Here is a 22,320-nt window from a genome sequence, read left to right as displayed (position 1 = left end):
CAAGTAGCAAGGTCACAGCCTCCTCTGTAACTTAATTACTAGGTAGCTTAGACCGGGACATGTCTGGGAGCAAGGTGATTAGTGTTCTCGATACGAAGGTGCTCGCTGTTAAAGGTGGCACCATGACGCAGCCGGCTGCCGCTGCCACCACCGGCCGAGCTTGTTCGCCGTCCGTGTGGGGCGACTTCTTCGTCACTTACATTCCTCCCAAACCACAGGCATGCAAATTAATTAATTATTATTATTAAACAATATACTAGTATATTGTTACACACATATATGTATATGATATAGAGATCAGATATTCTCTGAATGCACCAAAAAAATATTTAGTTACCCCTTCGATGTCTTTTGAGTTTTGGCTCATCCCTTTTATAATATACTAGATGAAACCCCGCGCGGTTGATACGGAAGTTTTGTATAATAACATGCAAGATATTTTAATGATATAACTTTATATAATTTTCATCTTTGATCGACTATTTGAATGAAAGACTATAAACAGTTGAGATGAAGATATATAGCTAGATAACATAACTTTATATACTTTATATAATTTTCATCTTTTATCGAAGCTATATATAAACAATTAAGATGATGTGATTTGTACTAATTTAAATCATATATAGATTGATCATTTAAACGCAAAACAAATGTGATGCGGCTCAGTAAGAGAAGAAAAAGAAGAGAGATAATATGGATTAATTATCCAAAGACAAAACTAAAGTGATATGACTTTATAAGAAAAGAAAAGGAGGTTTAGACCATTGATCAATTATCCAAGGGCTAGAAATAATTGAGATAATGTGACTTAATGAGAGGATAAAAATTTTATAGTCCTTGAGAAGGTACCATGAGGTACCACTTTTTCTATTATAAATTTGGTAACTCTTGTTACTTACTCAATGACCGTAAAATTGTTCATAAAAATAACATACACTACACTTATACTACACTTAGTAGAAATGAATTTTATAGACATATAAGATACCATAGAGTTTCTATATATCAATCCCTACACGTTCATTTTTTCAGTTGATCGGTACTTAGTTACTATGAGGTACAAAAAATTAGTATAAAATTTGGTATCTCATAGTACCTCCTCAATGACTGTAAAATTGCTTATAAAAATAACATACACTACACTTATACTATACACTTATACTACACTTAGTAGAAATGAATTTTATAGACATATAAGATACCATAGAGTTTCTATATATCAATCCCTACACGTTCATTTTTTCAGTTGATCATTATTTTTTTCCTAAAATAATCATATTGCCCTAATTTATGTATTACAGGACGAAAACCGCTCTAAGTAAAAAACAATTTTCAGTTTTTGAAAAAAGATATGAATGGCTAAAATACAATTAAAAATTTTCAAATTGTGCACTTTATAAGAAAAACAAGAAATTAAATATTAAACAAGTTTTAAAAAAAATCATGAAGTGATAATAATGACAGAATTAGGTGAATACCAGCTTAAATTTACGTCAAAATATATACTTCTTGTTCTCATATTCCAAAGCATTCTTAGAGATGCGTATCCTTCTTACCCTTCATCAATACGTTCGTACTAATACTAGTACTTCTCATTGCCGGAAATCCTAATCAAAACTATTAGATAGTTCCCATCCACACTATAATCATAATCATAATCATAATCATAATCATAATATATAGACACTAAATATAAAAACTATATACCGAGTGGGTGGAAAATAAATTCTCATCCAGTCACGTCTTTTCTATCTCCTTTCGATCATCTCCATATCCTCTTGTCTTCGTTCTTAATTTCTACGTAGAGCTGGTTTCTTCCTTGAGCAACGTGTTTTTCATTTTTTTTTTATCTTCATTAACTCTCTTGTCAAGTTATTTTTTTCTTACATGATAGCATTTTTAATTCCATAGAAACTTGCTGAGATGGAAGGTGGAGCTGGGACTGTCCATAAAAATATTTTCTCCTTGCTTTGGAAAAGATGATCAAGATGTACTAATTAATGGATAGCAATGTAATTTAGCACACCTCCTAGTTTAGTATGAGATTTGCTGGAATGATAGGTAAATTGAAACCGAGACAGTACATGGTTATGAGAAAATCGACAATTTTCAAACTGCATATTCATTCACAAAATTACATTTCAAATTCGATGCAAAGTTTCATAAACTCATTTTGAGTAAAATACATGGCCGGTCCTTAAAGTTGAGCGCGGGTGTCACTTAGGTCAATAATCTTGTAAATTGCAAATCTAGATCCACCATCTTGTTTAAGTGACTCGTTGAGGTCCAAACCCCACTTGACCAACTCTGACCGTCGACGTGGCACGCCACGCAAGCATCAATTTTGCAAACAAACCCCTCCGCAACAGTAGCGCCATGGACAGCACAAATATCCCCAAATCCTTCGCCATAGTCATGCCGCGCCGCCGCCGCTACCGACGGCGTCGCGAGCGCCAGTAGCAAGCGGCATACTAGCATGACACACGTGCGAGTGGCAGCAGCGGTGGTGCACGGGAAACGACTAGGCCGAGCAAAACGCCTCTCCGCCTCCTCCCTCTCCGCACGCGTTCGCCACTGGCCACCCCCTCCTTCTCCACACACGCTCACCACCGGCCACCCCCTCCTCCTCGTGCACCACGGCCGCGGGCGGCGGTGGGCAAGTGCGGGGGCGGGCCGGCAGTCGGCGCGCACGGCGGTGGCCATGGCGGAGAGGCGGAAGCGTCGGCGAGGCAGGCATGGCGGAGAGGCGCAGCACCCGGCGCACGTCGCCGGCGCCGACGGCGGCCACCGGATCTCCCTGCCACCGACGCCTCCTCTCTCGCCGCCTGCCACCGACGCCTCCTCTCTCGCCGCTCGCCAACGATGCCTCCTCTCCCGTCCCCCACCGACGCCTCCTCTCTCGTGCTGCCAACGCCATCCTCTGCACACCCAGGTTGAAGACGACAATGACGAGCTCGGGCGCGATGGCAGCGATGGAGTCTCGGAGGCTCGGAGCGGAAGGGCAGAGTCGGCGACGCCGCGTGGGAGGGCAGCGGGGCCGTCCCCATGCGCCGCCCGCCCCTCCGCGTAGCAATTCGCCGGTCGCCACCGACGCCTCGCCGTGCGCACTTGCCAACCTGCATCAGAGAGAGAGAGAGAGAGATTTAGGAAGACAGGAAGAAAAATGGGGGACAAAATGTAAATATGTTGCCACGCTGGACCGCCACGTAAGTCAGTCAATCCGGTCAGAGGTCCTTTGGACCTGAATGAGTCACTTAAACAAGATGGTGGACCTAAATGTGCAATTTACAAGATTATGGACCTAAGTGACACCCGCGCTCAACTTTAAGGACCGGCCGTGTATTTTACTCATTTTTTTTTGAAATCTGAATGAAATTACTTTACAAATTTTTGAATTTGGAAACTACATATTCGGTAATTTATCCCTTACTTTTTTTCACAATGCAAATAATTCCTACATAGAACATTACTGATTTTTTAGTAATATGCCAATGGAAATAAGGTCGTTTCGTAAAAAACACACACTAACATGTAACTAATGGAGTGGACGAGTAAGGGATTAGAATAACTCAACGGCACATAAGGGATCAAACAAATCTTAGAGATGTAGGAGGGATGCGTGAAATCTCACAGACATGTAACCAATTGACTATATATAACATAGTACTTGCTAGCTTAATTAGTAGTTTGACAATACATTGATACTTTAACTATAGCTCTCATGGGTTTAATTTAGAGGTCGGAGGAGTGGATGAGAGAACGGGTGGATCGGCTAAAGATGCAGGTGGGCTGCAAAATTTTGAAGACCATAAATGTGCCCTACACGGTGATGCTAGTGGACGTGCTCGAACGCCTCCATATAGACAACCACTTCCGTGACGAGATTGCCACAGCGTTACAGCATGTATTTCACCACGATGAACAGCAGAAAGCTGCCGCTGGCTTTGACGATGGTGACCAGCTCTACCTCGAATCCCTTAGATTTCGTCTACTTCGCCAGCACGGTTTCTGGGTATCTGCAGGTAGCCTAAATTATATTCTGATCTTTGTTTTCTAGAAGGATATTTTGTTATGTAGATGTTGATCTAAAATGAATATAATTGCCGAATTAGTTAGAAGGCATTTTCATGGTAGTCGGGTTGCTAGCAGCCCAAAAAGCTGTTGAAAAATAGAATACGCTGAAAAAAAACCAATAAATGTTATTTGAGCACATACATCTCTCCACCTCTCTGATTCATTTGAGAGAAATTTTATGGTTTTTGAAAAAATACCTTGAGGTAATTAAATTACACATTAAAATTTGTGGTATACTTACTACTTGAAGGTCCCAATACATTTTCAATGGTGATAACATTACCTTTCATTTAATTGGATAAATCCCTGGAGCATATATAGTAGTATGTACACCCTTACAGCTAGAAATTTGTGCATGCAGATGTATTCGACAAGTTCAAAGATAGCACGGGTTGTTTTAGAGAGAGCCTAAGCACGGATGCAAGGGGCCTGCTAAGCCTATACAATGCAGCGCACCTCGCCATGCCCGGTGAAGCGGCACTCGATGACGCCATCGCGTTCTCGAGACGGAGCCTCCAGTCCCTGCAAGGTGCACTGAGGTCACCCATGGCCAAGCAGGTCTCCCGCGCCCTCGACATCCCTCTCCCGCGGGCGCCCAAGCTGCTGGAGACGATGCACTACATCACCGAGTATGAGCAGGAGGCGGCGCACGACGGCATGGTGCTAGAGCTCGCGAGGCTGGACTTCGAGCTCGTCAGATCTCTTTACCTCAAGGAGCTCAAGGCCCTCTCCTTGTAATCAATTAAGTTATCCTATTACTTTTTATTCCCCAGAACCTAAAATTATTTCTTGCCTCACTGCCCTTTACTGCTCTCTCTGCTTCACCTACAGTTAAGATTATGATATATAGTAGAAATATTACTGCTAGTGATTTTTAAAAAAAGGACATCGTAAAATTACTCAACTCAACTTCACGGTTAATATAACTAGCTACATGAGTGATCTATTTCTAATCTACATATGCATGCGAATATGATTGGCAGGTGGTGGAGACAACTTTATGACAGCGTGCAGCTAAGCTACGCTCGAGATTGCCTAGTAGAGTCTTACTTTTGGACCTGTGCCATGTTCCACGGGGAGGACTACTCTCGTGCGCGAATCATATTTGCTAAGGTGTTTCAACTTATGACCATGACGGATGACATCTATGATATCCACGCCACCTTGGAGGAGTGTTATAAGTTTAACGAAGCTGTACAGAGGTAGAAATTAACTATTCCATCTCTTTATATTATAAGACGTTTTGTTCTATTCATCTCTTATGTAGGTTTATTAATATCTATATAAATTTAAACACATATATTAAGCACGTACATAGATCTATGTATAAATATATTTAAAATCCAAAACATCTTAAAACGTCAAACTGAAGTAGTAATAAGTTATCAATTTGCCAACGAGCGTAGCTACCTCGTCTGATTAGTCTAATTAATATATCCTTCTACACATGTAGATGGGACAAGAGTGCGGTTTCTATTCTACCAGAATACCTGCGCAACTTTTACATAAGGATTCTCAATGACTTTGATGAGATGGAGGACAGCTTGGAGCCAGATGAGAAGCACCGCATGTCTTACGTGAAATCTTCGGTAAAATCTTTCTCGGCAAAAAACATAGACATACTAAAAGAGTAAAAGTGATATATTCATGCGTTCACCCACACATTTTGATTGATTTTCCTACACACGAATATATGTATGTACAGTTCAAGCAGCAGTCAGAATACTACCTCCGTGAGGCCCAATGGTCGAGCGACAAGCACATGCCCAGCTTCGCCGAGCATCTGGACGTGTCTTTCATGTCAATTGGCTACCCAACAATGGCTGTGGTGGTGCTATTGTGCGCACGCGACGGCGACGGTGCGGCGGCGTCCATGGAGGCATCCGAGTGGGCGCCCAGCTTGGTCCGCGCCGGCGGCGAGGTCACCCGCTTCCTCAACGACATCGCCTCCTACAAGACCGGGAAGAGCGGCAAGGACGCGGCGAGCACGATCGAGTGCTACATGGCGGAGCGCGGCGTGGGCGGGGAGGAGGCCGTGGCGGCGGTGGCCGCGCTGGTGGAGAGCGCGTGGAGGACGATCAACAGGGCGTGCGTCGAGATGGATCCCAACCTGCTGCCGGCGGCGCGGCTGTTGGTGAACCTTGCGACGACACCGGAGGTCATCTACTTCGGCGGCAGGGACGGCTACACCGTCGGCGCCGACCTCAAGGGTCTCGTCACCGCCCTCTTCCTCGACCCCCTTCGCGTTTAATCAGGCACAGCAATCATAGACGTACGCGTTCCTGTCCAGCATATATATGTTATATACTATATATGTACGTACATGTAATCAGTTGTTTTATGTATGCTTATGTTAGAAACGAGAAATTTACCGTACTTTGAGAAAGTATTTGAGGTATGAGGGATGCTACAGAACGGGATCCCGTTGCAACGGGATAAGGCATATTAACTATTCTCTTGCATGAGTATGACATGTATCAGGTCCTAAGTATCACAGGTACCGAGTAACAGGTATCACAGGTATCGGGTACCATACAGCTGGTACCACAACAGGTATCAGGTACTATCTCATAAAAGGTATCCCGTTCCAATGAGATACTGTTGTCTAGGTTTTCTGTTGAGGTATCTCAAAATACTATTATCTAGATATACCAAAATTTGTGTCCCGATAGATTAAAATCCATCTTCATATACGTATACTAGTTAGAGTTTAATTTGATATTTTTATTACAACTTGTAGAAGTCGAATTTAAACTTACATGTTTATGAAGTGATATATTATATATTAATCTATCTTGTAATTTTTTCTTAATCATTTAGTTGACATGTAAGAAACGGGTGGACGTCCACCTGAGAGATTAGAATCCATCTTCATATATAGTGGCATACTAGCTAGCAGTTGTCCCACGTTAGGCTACCTGTCTAATCTCCCCTTGGGAGATGTTTCCATCACTCATGTAATAACCTTCCTATCAAATAAAGTTCACCGAGTTTTGAAAAAAAAAACACGCACATACTACACACACAGGTAGACTGAGAGCTAACTTGCTGGATTCTGCCAACACACATATACGGCATGCATAATGCACAACCATGTATGACAATTTCTTATGGAAGACAAGTATACTATCCCTATCATAAGCATATGCTAGCGATTTAACTAGGTTTTATCGCATAGTATGTAAGTACACATCCATTTGTACTATGTAAGAGCTAGTCTCTCTCTCTCTCTCAAAGAGAATTGGATATTTTTTAAAGACACAAGAAGTAGCTAGGTAGTACATACGTGTAGCAAGTTGTCGATCACGTAAATAACTACTCCCTCTATCCCAAAAAAAAAATTTATTAGATGTGATATTTTCTAACACAACAAATCTAAATAACCTTCTGTTTAGATTTGTTTTATTATGAATTATCACCTTTAGTGTACTATATTGGTTTTTTTTTAAATGGAGAGGGTATATATTACGTTGTGCCTAATCGTCATGGACTGGGCCGAGTAAGAGATCGGTGATGACCCCCTTGAGCCCGGAGCCGGAGGTGTAGCCGTCCTTGCCGCCGAGGTACACCACCTCCATGGTGCTCGTCAGGTTCACCAGCAGCTGCGCGGCCGGCAGCAGCGCGGGTTCTACCGCCTCCACGCACGCGCGGTTGATCCGCCTCCACGCGCGCTCCGACGCAGCCGCCACCGCCGCCACGGCCGCGTCCCCGCCCGCGCCGTGCTCCGTCATGTAGGTCTCCACGAGGCTCGCACGTCCTTCCTGTTCTTCCCCACCTTCCAGGCGGCGATGTCGTTGAGGAGGCGGCCCACCTCGCCGCTGGCGAGGAGCAGGTCCGGGATGGCGCACGCCCACTCCAACGCCTCCTTGGTCGCCACGCCGTCACCGTCGTGCACGCCCATCAGCACCGCCGGTGCCAGCGCCGGGATGCCCGACGAGATGCTGGACACGTACAGGTGCTCCGCGAAGCTCGGCAGGTACCTGTGGCTCGACCATCGGGCCTCCTGGAGGTAGTATTCAGACAACTGCTTGTACTGTACATGTATGCAGGCATATGAAGATAATATAAGTTATTTGAACTCTGTTTATTGTGAATAGAATATTTTTTTTACTGCAGTATATTTTATTTATCAAGGAAAATAATGTCGCGTCATAGTAACTAGCTTGTTGAGGAAAAATAAAATTGACTGATCGTGTGTCCTTGGGGAAAATTACACCTGACGTGAACGTACGTCAGGGTAAAGTGTATATATACTTTTATATTTCAAATTTTAGACTACGAACTATATATGTTTTCGTCAAATAGATACTCTCTCTCTATTTCTAAATATAAGACAACTATTTTTGGCTCATGTCTCATAATATAACGTTCTGTATATAACACGATGCATTCAAATGTCAATATGTTAAATCCTTAGTACATACAAAACATTACAACTTAACATATATAAAATGACATTAATATGTCAAAATTATTTGAAAATTTCTTTCATGCAGCTATAGTTTTATTAATTTTATAATATATACTCCGTAGTTGGATAAAAATTGTGATGAAACATGTGTGACTACGCCAACATTAATATCCAAAACATTAACTAAACTAACAAACAACAAGGGAGTATATTTTTCGATACTTTTGAGGTTTACAACAACGAACACAAAGCTCTACTTATCATGGAGACGTACATAATTTTTCCTTGTTATTGACAAGTTAATTCTAAAATTCGGAATTGTCAAATACAAAGTTAGAATGAATATGGAGTCGCAACTATAGGCTTTTATAGTCTAATAATTTTAAATTTTTGAAATGAAATTAATAATTATCAAGTCATATTCATGGCCTAAAAATATTTTCTCCAACCGATTGAATACCACTCTGGCCCTAATAGTTTTGTTGATTATTGTGATTATTGCTTGACAGCCAAAAAATGTTAAAATTCAGAAATTTTGTCAACATAATTAGCAGTGTTATTTTTACTTTTCTTGACAAATAATAAATTTATAAAGTCAGTATACACTAAGGTATATCTATATATCTTGACTCTCTATTTAAGTATCTAACCAGTTTCATTCTAAATTTATAATTAGAAGTTATATATGATTCGGTGCTCCTCTCATAATAGATCGATCGATACTCTCTATATTATCTAGGGTGTATCTTCTTCTCTTAATAATTGACTAGTTCTATATTTAAGTATCTTGACTCTGGATCACTATAAAAAATATTTTCATGGACACCCCTTTCCTTTTACAGGCAAGCTAAAAATACGTCAGTATATGTAAAAAGATTTTACCATAGTTATGGCGTAAGACACACGGTGTTTCTCATTTGGTTCTAAGCTATTCTCCATCTCGTCAAAGTTGCTTAGCAACTTTATGTAATATGCATGCATATATTCTGGTAGAATAGAAACTGCTCCGTTGTCCCATCTGCATATTTATAAGGATTGAGTAGTTAGCTCAGCTCAGATAGTTCATTTTGACAAAATAAACAAATAGGTCATTACTAATTTCTACCTCTGTATTGTTTCATTGAACCTACAACACTCGTCCAAGGTGTCTTGGACATCATAAGTGTCATCCATTAGGGTTATCAATCCGAAAACCTTAGCAAGCATAATACGTGCGCGAGAGTATTTCTCCTCGTAGTACACTCCGCTAACCCAGAAGAAGACCTCTGCTATACGGTCTCGGGTGTAGCTCAGCTTTACATTGTCGTAAAAGTCTTTCCACCACCTGTATGTACCAATCAATTGACCATGCTTGAATCCATTTGTTTATACTGGAAAAGTTTGGGACACTTATTTGCCAAAATGGTTGATTTTTTTTCTCATTCATTAGAACAACATCTAACAACAGTATCGCTAGCTATTTTTTCAATAGTGGCAAAGCAAGCTATGCTCTATCATGGAATTGGAAGTTATACATTGATGTTGACACATGCCAATACAAGAGAAGGCAAAATAAAGCATAAAAACATATCTAGAGTAATCCAAAAAAAAATATACGAACGAAACGAAACTAGCTTAAGTTGGTCTAATGCGACATACTTCAAGTTGTAACTTGTGAATTCTGCAAGTTTAGGATAAGCAATTTGCAAGCTACTCCAGGTGACAGATAAATAAGAAAAGAAAACCATGGCTGATAAACAGAAAAGCTGAAAATTTAATTGTTTTTAGCTAGCTAGACGGGGCAAAGGTGCAGTCAAATATTAATTTAGACAAAATGGAGTTCACAACAGAGAGGGGTACATATATATTTGAGAGTAGGCTGTCAGTCAATTAACGGAAAACACAAACAACAGCTTGCTAGCTATATGAAGAAAAAAATAGTTGTACTTCTTTAGCAGGGATATTTAAGTAAGCAGCTGAGATCACAGGAAGCGAAAACGTGAAAACTTACAGGGTGAGGGCCTTGAGCTCCCTTAGGTGAAGAGACTTCACGAGCTCAAAGTCCAGCCTCGCGAGCTCCAGCACCACGCCGTCAAAACCCGGCTCATCGCCGTACTCGTGGATGTAGCGCATCGCCTCCAGCCGCCTGGGCGTCCGCGGGAGAGGGATGTCGAGGGCGCGGGAGACCTGCTCGGCCATCGGCGACCTCAGCTTGCCTGCGGTTTTCATGGACCGTAGGTGGCGCCTCGAGAACGCGATGGCGTCGTCGAGCACCTCCTCGCCGGGCATGGCCAGGTGAGCCGCGTTGTACAGACTTAGAAGACCCCTCGTGTCACTGCTTAGGCTTGCTCTGAAACTGCCCCCGTTGTCTCTGAACTTGTCGAACACATCTTTTGCAATGCATGAATTAATATTTTCTATCAGTAAAATGTACATATTTTGTTGTGAGCAGACCAGTAAAATGTATGTGTGTGTATATTTATATATTCAGAGTTCAAATTAGATATATACCAGCTAGTCGTTAACCTGTGCTTTGCGGTAGCTGTATTATTATCGATATAATTTTAGGTAGTATAAGTTCAATAATATGTTGAATACACGGGTAGTTTTTTGAATTGCAAAAAAAAAGTAACTCTCTGTCTAACTACTAGTATTAATCTTAAAATTTAGAATTAAATTAATAAAATTCCAACTCTTACAAAATTTAGTCTCATAACTAGCTAATTACTAAATTTTAAATTTTAGCATTAAATATTAATAGAGTGTTAAATAAATTTTGAAGTGGGGATCATGTTATTCAAAGTATTTTGGTGGGGATCATGTTATTATTCAAAGTATTTTGGTGGGGATCATGTTATTTTTTTATATATTTACAAATATATAAAAACTAAGAGCCAGCTTTAGTTTTCCAAAATATAATTAGTAAACGTATTTAAAAAAATGTATTTCAATTTTTTCGAAATATATTAACAAAAACTACCAATCAATTTTGGGAAAAAAACTAAATTTAAATTCCCACCTACATTATCCACCTAATCAATGTTTTTACGTGGGAGTTGCCTTGAAATGTTTAATTAATCAGTTTTCAATTATGAAGATACGCAGATATGATTACCTAGGGGTGGGGTCAAGACTCGTGGGTTTTTTCACAACCCATCTCAACTCTTAAATATTTTTAGCATAAAAAACTACTAAATTTTAGCCCAACTCATTTTAGACTCATTTTGACCTCACATTTTGTAGGTCAAAATGTTGGGTCCATTACCACCCTAAGGCTGTGTTCGGAGGAGGGGTTGTCCCTGACACGCAAAACAAAGTTTATTTTATTGCATGATTAATTAAGTATTAATTATTTTTTTAAAAAAATGGATTAATATAATTTTTTAAGCAACTTTCATATAGAAAGTTTTTGCATAAATCACGCCGTTTAGCAGTTTAAAAAACGTGCACGCGTAAAACGGGAGTGATGGGTTGGGAAAACAGGGGAAAGAACACAGCCTAACTGTACCTGCAGATATCCCCAAGCCGTGCTGGCGAAGCAGCCGGAATCGGAGGGAAGTAACGTGAAGGTCGTCGTCGGCGACATCGGAGCCGGCAGCACCGCCGCCGCCGCCGTGCTCCTCGCTGTGCACACGGTGTAGCATCGCCGCGATCTCGTGGCGGAAGTGGTTGTCTATGCCGAGGCGTTCCAGCGTGTCGACTAGCACCACCGTCTCGGCCACGCTGCTGATGCGGCTCGTGGCCTTCAACAGCTTGCGGCGCACTTGCCCCTTTAGAGCTTCCGCTCGTTCTCTCCTGCACTCCTCTGACCTCTGCACCACACGCACATGATCGAGAGTACACAGATAATTAATTTAAGCCCCTGCCCTGTACAATTAAGCAAAGCACACACACGTAAATAAATACGGTATGCATGTGTGTGTATGGTTCTATTTCACTATTTGTGTCTAAGGCTGCCCATTTCTGATAAGCAGCTGGTCGATCTGTGTAATAGTTAGCTTACGAGGAACCGTAAAAATGGTTTTCCAGGTAAACCCTGGTTTTGGTTTGTACCTTATTTTCTGGATTCTATAAAGTAGGACGAGAATATTTAAGAGAGTTGAAGATTATGATACAAACTGCAGATGCTAGAAGCTCCTTAAATAAGACCTAAGTATATATATATATGCACAGTACTGTTTAATCTGCATGCCTGTGAGTTGGAAGGGGCGTAGGTGATGAAGAAGTCGCCCCACACGGACGGCGCAAAACCTTGCAACAATGGGCCTGTGGTGACGACGGCAGCGGCAGCCAACGGCGAGGAGCCTCCATTAACAGCAAGCACCTCCGTCGCGAGAACACTGCTCCCAGACATGTTATCGTTGGTTGATCGAGCTCGTTCGCGACCGCTAGTTTACAGAAGTTGTCAATTAGAGTAGCTTGCTACTAATTGGATATGGTCAGTACCTCTCCCATCTTCTCTATTTATAGACGAGCACCCCTCTAGGACCCGTGTAGCTATGGCCTACGGGTCACCTAGCATACGATCGAACCTCATACATGCATGCATGTGGCGGATTTAATTTTTCTTTGAGTTTTTTTACGGTCCAGCTGTACCGTGCGGTACCAAATGCTAGCCGTTGGATCTGGTCAGATCCAACAGCTGGTATTGCGTGGTACCACGAGGTATCAAAATTGTCCCTGAGACAGCACCGCAGAGAGAAGAGAGTTAGAAGGGTAAAAGAGTAACTTTGCGTGCGATGGATGGTTCTGGAGGGATGGATCGGGAAGAGTTGATGGTTAGCTAGCTCGAACCCTAGAATTTTGGTTGCACCAGCGCTGGTTGCTTTTCGCCGCCGCTGTGTTCGTTTTCCTCTACCGCCGCCGCCGCCGCTGCCGTGTTCCTCTTCCTCTGCCGCTGCCGTCGTGTTCCTCTTCCGCTGCTGCCGCCGTCGCCGTTTTCCTCTGCCACCGCCGCCATGTCCCACTTACGCCGCTACCGTTTTCCTCTGCCGCCGTTGCCATGTTCTTCCTCTAGCGCCGAGACTTCGATCTAAACGGCGGAGGCGGAGTCCATGCCGGACAGGGCGCACGCGTCGGGGGATGAAGGATTGGGGGCGCACCACGCACGCGCGGCTGTGGAACGATACCGAGCACATTTTTCTCTCCCGATCCTACCCATGCCGGAATGAACGGCTCGATGCGTACCGGTACCGAGCGGTACTATGTGCTGGACTATAAAGACGCTCCTTTTCTTTTCATTAAAAAAATTAATTAGTTGGCTATTTTTGTTTGGGTTTAGATCATTATATTGGCATAGAGTTTTAAGTTGATTTTTTGATTTTTATGGTTTAATAGAAAAGATACCCGTGCATTGCAACGGGTGAATTAATGCTATTTCAATCTTATTATTGCTATACGGTTTAGCTATTGTGAAATTCATTATGGGAATTCGCTTGGATATTTTTTTTAATAATCATGAGCTGCAATTATGAGTCCGATTTTCAACTCAAATTAGTTATGCAAGTTTTTTTAAAAAAGATTTCTTATACAACTCCTTTCGTATTTCCAAAAGCAAATGAATTTAAAATCTGATTCAAACACGGATATGTATTTCCAAAAGCGAACAAACTTAAAACCGCAAACAAGAATGACGTACTAAAATACTAGTAAAAACATATTTTATTTTTATAATAGTAGAGATAAGCGGGTGTCCTCAAGTTTAAACATAAAGTCTCAACTCTAATCCACAAAAGCTTTAAAAAATTACTTAAACCTAGTCTTTAACTTGATAGCACAAGAGTAGTTTATGATTTAAAAAATAAAAGGCAAATAAAAAATTGTTAAATATGTGATCCGAATTTTAGGCCCACGATATATTCGGATTGAGATCACCTATACATTTGTCAACAAATTTTCTTCTAAAAATTTGACAGATGTAATTATAGTACAATCGTAGTTTAATTACATTGTAACCTACATGTAAATACTGTGTAACTTGTATGTAAGTTTCACATAATTTTGAATCGTTAGATCTATTACAAGATTTGTTCTGGTGAGGAAGATAAAAAATCACAGCACACACATATATATGTGAGAGGATTTGTTCCCATGACCTTCATTTTACCGAAATAACATGTTACAGGTAGATTTTTGAAATTTATATATAAGTTACAGTGTAATTACACTACTATTGTACTGTAATTACATCTGTCAAATTTTTGGGAGAAAATTTGTTGATAAATATATAGCAAAATTGATTCAGATTAGTTTTCTAATACGACTTTGTATTATAGGATTAGTTTCTTATTAGGACTTCGAGTTTTTTCTATCAGGACTTCTACTGTAGTTTTCTCCTATATATATCCCTGTACACCGCATACAGGAGGGTGCGACAACCCAAAGTGTCTCCTGCATTTCTATCCAACTTCTTTATATTGATCATTGCCGGTCAGCGTCCGTAATTTTTTTCCGTAAGGATTTTTCATGTTAAATACGTGTCTATATTGTACATCAATTTTACTATATAACAAGTCATATCAAAAACATTGGAGATGCGATCTGTTCACGCAGCCGTCGGCCGATCTGTTCATCGTCCTCGACAATTCAATTTCGACCTGTTCGGTGAGATCATTTGCTGTCCGGCTGCCATCGCGTTCGTCGCGCGAAGTTGCATCACGTCGTTCTCATCTCTGCAGCAGCTAGCGCATGCGTCAGGGAGAGGAAAAGCTGCACACGGGTCTCGATGTGAAAAAAAAGCAGGGCATCATCAGGGTTGAAGCCATCGATGATCATCTTAGTGCACGCATATCGAGAAAAAGTAGGGGGCAAGTGAGGGACCTGACTCCCTGTTCACGTGAATTAAAATTCACGTTGGTTTTTCGCTGCGTGCATACGTCCTTCATACAGGGATCAATTCATCTGCATTACTTCGGTTCTGTTCAGGGGAATAAATTCAAGTTCAGTTTTTGCTACGCTCACACGCCAGTTTACCAGGAGGTTTTCTATGGAGATTAAATAATTCGTTTTATACACCCAGAGTGTTTCGCGTTTCTGCTAAGGTTCCACAAATTATACCAACGGATTCAGGATTTTATTCCCAAGGCGAGTTTGAGGTTTGATCTATCGCTCGTGAATTGAGATGCAATATTCTAATTATGGCAAGTGATGTTTTAAAGTGGGGTATTTACCGCGAGGAGGAGAAACTAATACCATCGTACACCAGTCTATCAGTTTCAGGACATACAAGCGAAGTCGTCGAGAGGGAACCAGAAGGTTCATGTCCAGATCACGTGTGTGTGGTAAAATTTCCGGCGGAATTGCTACTTCCGTTTGCCCAGTGTACCAGAAGGTTAATAAGGAGATCTAAGTATTTCATTTTGAGCGCAAGAGTTTCGCATTTCTGCTAGGATTACATAAATTCATGCAGCAGATTCAGGATTTTATGCCCATGACGAGTTTGGTTGTGCATCAGTTTTCGCGTATATGTTTGGTGCACACAGGCTTATACCAACAGATTCAGGAGTTATATATTTCCAATGGCGAGTTTGAAGCATGGTCTACCTCATCTGGATCAAGGGTGTTATGAATTATAGTCCAAGTGACTATTTGGCGCACATTGATTTTATCATCACGAGGTTGTTTGGAGATTGAAGATTTTTATGATATAAGGGAAATTCGTATCAAGGTGGAGATTGTTAAATATGTTATCCGAATTTTGGGCCCACAATATATTCGGATTAGTTTTCTAATAGAACTTTTTATTATAGGATTAGTTTCCTATTACTCTATTGGGACTCCTACTTTCTCCTATATATATCCCTTGTAAGCCGTACAGGGAGGGTGTGATAGCCCAATATATTCCATGCGTTTGTATCCAACTCCCCTATATTGATAATTTCCCGATCGGTGCCCGTGGCTTTTTTATCGCAAGGGTTTTTCACGTTAAATTCGTGTCGCCATTGTGCATCGATTTTCATAAAAAAACAAATCTATTTGTTTTGACCTCGCCCCTTTTTTTATAAGCTATCATAATCTCAAACAAAGGAGGCCCGGCCATAGCGTATCACTTATATAGGGATATGAGTATAAGTTTTATTAGTACAACTTGTTTGGAGTTATTTTAGTTGAACCTTAATTAGAAGACTCACGTAGGCTAGAAAGATCACGTGATAATCTAAATAGCAAAAGCATCATCGATGTCAAAGAAAAGAGAGATGATGTGGGTTCAATCTAGTGACGACTTCTTAATCATAGCTATACTAAATTAATGGGTTCCAAAACTATACAAGTAGTACATTTTTTTTCAAAAGTTTTTTATTAGCTCACAAATATTCACGACTATATTACTATTTTAGGTCCTATTTTTTTTCATGCAATCCAAACAGACGTCAAAATTATGAAAAAGATGATAATATATAGTATATCGCTATATACACATTATAAATTCACAAATATGCACGACTAAATTAGAATTTTTTTTAAAGAAAACCAAATTAGATTTATAATGTGAACAAGTAACATGTCCTATCTTAGCTTGACACTTTGCATGGTATACGAGAATTATGAAAAATCATGAAAAAACTAGGAATATGGATTATATCATCATATAAGTATGCTTACCATGTAGGTGTTAACAACCAAATTTGGTAATCTAAGTATCGAAGGTGAAGAAGAAACCGAGATGGAATTCGAGATGGAATCGTCCCAGAAACAGAGTAAGGATCGGCTGAAGTCCGAATCGGCTACGACTAAGATCGGCAGAGTTCGAGTTGGACGAGGTTAGCCGATTGAGCCGAATCCGACAATATGAAGCGGCATATGTTGTCGGTTTAGTTTGATGTGTTTCATGATGATTGCCACGCATGGATAGAATCCTGAGAAGGCAATTGTATCTATTAATTAGGATATTTTATGTAATTTTCTTAGAAAAATGTTTAGGCAAAAGTCTGCCTCAAAGACTTATGGTATCTTAGAGTTTGTTAGAGATAAGAATCGTGTCCGATATGGACATATTCTGTAATTGTCGGGTATAAATAGACCCCGAGCCCCATGTAGTCAAACTAACACACGTTCAATACAATCTCGGCGCATCGCCACCCTTTTACTTTCGTTTTGTTTCGACGAGTTCTTGCTTTTGGGTTGAACTGCATCGGTTTCGATCTTCAACAAGAGGTAAAACTTGTTACGGTGGCTTGCGTTCTCGGGATTAGTGCTTCCATCTTTATGATACTCTAATCTTGTTTATGTAATTCGTTGAGTTATCATATATCTTATATAATCTCCGGCAATATCGTTGTCTAACCCACAATCGGCTAACATCTGCCAGTAGAGGGCAACCGATTAGGTTAAACATCGATGTTGACCTAGATTATATAGGATATCCACCACTCTATGATACTTACAACGACTTGATTGTCTAGATATTGTTTTTCTTTTCATACTTATAGCTGCATCAGTTGAGTTTGATCTTATGAGTCCTGATTAGAATCTCAATCTCTAGCCTGCTTCTTGGTTGCTGATTAGGGTAGTATCGGGGTTTCAGCCGATCTTATCTAATTTAACTACATTTATCTTATATGCTCGATTGACATGTTAAATCTGCCCTTTATGTTAAGATCTTGTTGCACTTAAGTATATTAGGCCCTTGTTTGATATATTCTACTTGTTTCAATATCTCAATATAGAGTGGTATCGAAGTATTAGCCGATACATGCTAGATCTATCTGATCGGCTATGCTATAAATATATATAGTCTCATTATTAATATATATTTCGATCTAAATGATTTATATTGTCTCGGCATGGCGACCGATCTATCCCAATCACTTGATTTAAGTATATATCGATATACGGACTATATATCGTTAATATCTACAGCCGATCGAGTAGATTTAGTTCTTTCTTACTTATCAACGATTGTCGATCGATGCATATATGATATCGGCTCAAAGATAAATGATATGTCATCGGCATCTAGCCGATTGGCTATCGTTTATGGATTTAACCGCGGTTTCTTTGTCTTTGTTTCTTGTTGATTGTAGAATCAAATCAACTGGCACGCTAGCATACCCAAAGACAAGTTTTGGACCTATACTGGAGTTAAGCAGATCTCTCAGGCCACGTGTTTTCACATCAACAGTAGGGTCCAGTCTACTCGGCCCATACGGGGTTAACCTAAAGTACCATTACTATTTAACACCATGTATAAGTTCTATATTTTGGAGGCTATATTAATGTGTTAAATAATAAATAAAAGAACAAAGGGCAAGTACACATCATGTTTTTCCCTCTTTGGTTTCTATTAAATATGCATGGTACGTGAGTATTTCATACTAAGCTTGGTTAATTAGGGAACACAAAGCATACCAAACTGATATTAATGTACTAAATAATAAGTAAAAGAACATAGGGAGTACACGTCATGTTTGTTCCTCCATGATTTCTATTAAATAGGCAAGATATGTAGTATTCCACACTAAGTTTGCTTAATTAGGGAACACAAATCATATTGTATTTATATATGAGAATTCATGCAATAAAATAATACTATAATAATAATCGATCCCTAACAAACGTGTACTGTAGTCTATGAAGATGAAACATTTTGAAGTGATATATCTACACTTAAACTTTGGTCTTATTTCTGTTTAAATTCATTTTTTTCAAAGAAAATAAGAAAGCATATAAAAAGGAGAGAATATAAGTAAATAGAAGTTTGTTTTTAATTAGATGAAATTTTCCTATTTATAAAATTTTTCAACAGAAATTATCTTCAATTAATATCTCCTAAAGTCCATAAAGACAAAAAAAAATGTTACTAAGTCAGAAACTCTAGAATTAAGATATGCTAAATATTCAAAAAAAGATATACACATAAGCACAAATGATAGTTTTATACTCCCTCCGTCTCAAAATATAAGTATTTTTTAGTTCCTTACATAGTATCCGAGATGCTACTTTAACCAACAATATCTATAAAAATAAGATGTTTTAAATAAAAAGAGTTGCATATTATAATAGTTTGTAATGATAAATCTAATAACATCGATTTTACATGATTGATTTTTTTTGTTATTAATGGCCAAAGTAAAAAATGTTTAACTTGTTACTATGCTAAAAATGCTTATATTCTGGGACGGAGGAAGTAGTAACCAACTCAATTGTTGTGACACAATAATTTAATTTAGAAATTTTTTTTTGCAAAAGTAACTACAGGAAATTCATAACCAACATACAAATTAACCCCAAACAAATTATTGATGAAATAACCAACATACAAATTAGCCCCAAACAAATTATGGGTGAAAACATGTTTAGAATAGAGTTAATGAATTAATATTTCAAGAGGAAAAATCAACCACATAAATATTTGTAATAAAAATTCAACCAACATTAAATAAATAAAGTAGCCGCGTAGAACCTTCCTAGTTTATATAATCATGCAGTTTACAGTTTTAAAGTTAATTTGTTTTGAATATTAGAAGGCACGTACCTCTTTAAGGAGTAGTTAGCACGCTAAAGTTGCAGGTTGGCCTTGCTAGCTATAGCTATCGTGTACTCCCGACATTGATGGTTCTTTAGTTTTTCTCGATCTTTTCTTCCGTTATGTCGTACGGTAACTGCAATTGGGTATCATCGCAGCCATGAAAATGAAATGATGCATGCATGTGTTGTGCTACCAGGATGTTGCGCCAAGACTCACTCTGATGGACCTTTGTCCGTATTTGTCTTTTTTTTTTATCTTTTACCCGAAAGGCCAGTCAAAGTTGGCTGATAGTAGTACTACTTTTTAGCTCAAAATAATTTCATTTTCACTCATCACAAACAATACCAATACAACACAAAAGCAAAAGGATTAAAATGTCATCCACTTTAACTACAAATCCTGATGTACTTTTTCTTCACTTTAATTAACACATCATAATGTATTTGTCCTTCACTTCTATAAACTTTAATACAATGGTTGTTTTAGGATTGATTTTATTTTGAGACAAGTAAGTTGATGAAAAATAAAATTATTTTGGGACGGATGAAGTATTTAATAGCAGGAAGAACAAAAACAAGCAGCCGTGCAAGCATAGTCTGAAGTTAAAAGCGAAATGAAAAGAAGAAAGCTGTATGTACAAATTTTGACTTAGACGTGAACTGAACAAGCACGTACAGCAGTAATCACGTCCTATATACTCCCTCAGTCCAAAAAAAAAAGACAAACCCTGGTTTCCGTGCCCAATATTTGACCATCTGTCTTATTTAAAAAAATTAAAAAAAATTAAAAAGATAAGTCGCGCATAAAATATTAATCATATTTTATCATCCAACAACAATAAAAATACGAATTATAAAAAAAATTTATATAAAATGGACAGTCAAAATTAAACACGAAAACCCAGGTTTGCTTTGGACGGAGGGAGTATGCGTCTATGTTAATGTCATGCATGCTTGAACTATGACCGGGCTCGCTAAGCAGCCGCAAGGCCCACACAAGTACTTATTACTAGTCACTTCATTCGTTTTCTTGTTCGTAAAGAAAATATCTAAAGCTAACCTCAGTACTGAAGTTCTTGTCTAATCATTTATATTAGCAAGTACTCCCTCCTTCCGTAAATATTTGACGCCGTTGACTTTTTTAAACATGTTTAACCGCTCATCTTATTCAAAAACTTTTATAAAATATGTAAAACTATATGTATACATAAAAATATATTTAACAATAAATCAAATGATAGGAAAAGAATTAATAATTACTTAAATTTTTTAAATAAGACGTACAGTCAAATATTTTTTAAAAAGTCAACGGCGTCAAATATTTTAGGACGGAGGGAGTACTATATATGGTTATACTTATTTCTTCTTACGTACTATTACCTCCGTTTTCAATACACGTCGCTGTTGATTTAATTTTTTGATAAACGTTTTAACCATTCATGTTATTTAAAATTTTCGTGTAAATATAAAAACTTTTAAGACATGCTTAAAGAACATTTGACAATAAAGAAAGACAATAAAATAAATAATAATTATATAAATTTTCTAAATAAGATAAATATTCAAACATATCTTAAAAGATATTAAAAACAGAGGGAGTATTAATCATACGGAGTTGCACACGTACGCCTAGCACGACAGCTGGGAAATTAATCGCACGACGTTGAGACATTTTAACCTTATCATACAGTTTGTCTTATATTTATCTTTGTAGGTTTAAATTTAAATTTGAAGTTAATTTTATGGGTTTTTATCATTATTTATTTTTAAATTGATTTTGTTTTTTTTTATCGTGATTTATTTTATATTACCTCCGTCCCAGAACGCTTTGAGTTGTTGTTTGTAATTTTGATCTTTCGTCTTATTCAAAAAATATAGAATTATTACTTATTTTTTTGTGATTTGCTTTATTATCAAAAGTATTTTAAGTATGACTTCTCCGTTTTTATATTTGCACTAATTTTTCAAATAAGACGAATGGTCAAACGTTACAAGAAAAAAAAAGTCAAAGCGACTACTAATTTAAAACGGTGTAGTAGAATTTGCTTGGTAAGCATATGTATAAGTGAAAAGATGGACATGTTTCATAGAGACACCAATATTTGGTATTAAGTGAAATATATGGTAAATTCCTAAACTTATGTGGTGATGTTACTTAGATCAGTAAACTTGAAAATTACACGTTTAGATCCATGAACTTGGTTTAATGTACCATCCTTATAGTCCAATCATCCTTTGACTGCGTTTAACCGCTAACATGGCGCGCCACATAGGCAACCCTTTTACGCTCCGCCCCCTCTGCATATACCTTCTTACATAACTTGTCCTGACCAGTGCATTCCGACCCGAATCCCCCCAAATATCCTCAAATCGGCTAAGGTTTCGAT

The 22,320-nt window shown here is 38.8% G+C and overlaps 2 protein-coding genes across 2 annotated transcripts; one reads left to right on the top strand and one right to left on the bottom strand.

Annotated features, from left to right (window-relative positions):
* Positions 1-6,530, top strand: LOC9272299 (eudesmanediol synthase). Its single transcript, XM_015774257.3, has 6 exons — positions 1-218; positions 3,740-4,025; positions 4,439-4,811; positions 5,061-5,279; positions 5,531-5,666; positions 5,783-6,530. Exons 1-6 carry the CDS (start codon positions 60-62, stop codon positions 6,326-6,328), a joined length of 1,719 nt encoding a protein of 572 aa, XP_015629743.1. The 5' UTR covers positions 1-59; the 3' UTR covers positions 6,329-6,530.
* A 642-nt stretch (positions 6,531-7,172) lies between these two features.
* On the bottom strand, positions 7,173-12,821 carry LOC107276496 (eudesmanediol synthase). Its single transcript, XM_026024488.2, is given in 7 exon segments — positions 7,173-7,831; positions 7,834-8,110; positions 9,371-9,506; positions 9,594-9,812; positions 10,479-10,857; positions 11,976-12,279; positions 12,660-12,821. Coding segments are annotated over 7 exon segments (1,755 nt in total). The 3' UTR covers positions 7,173-7,553.
* Between the last annotated feature and the right edge of the window lie 9,499 nt (positions 12,822-22,320).

The sequence above is a fragment of the Oryza sativa genome, chromosome 3 (assembly GCF_034140825.1).
Source record: "Oryza sativa Japonica Group chromosome 3, ASM3414082v1".
NCBI lineage: Eukaryota > Viridiplantae > Streptophyta > Magnoliopsida > Poales > Poaceae > Oryza > Oryza sativa.
The sequence above is the reverse complement of the archived record's forward strand: the minus strand, read 5'-3'. Positions and strand labels throughout refer to the sequence as shown.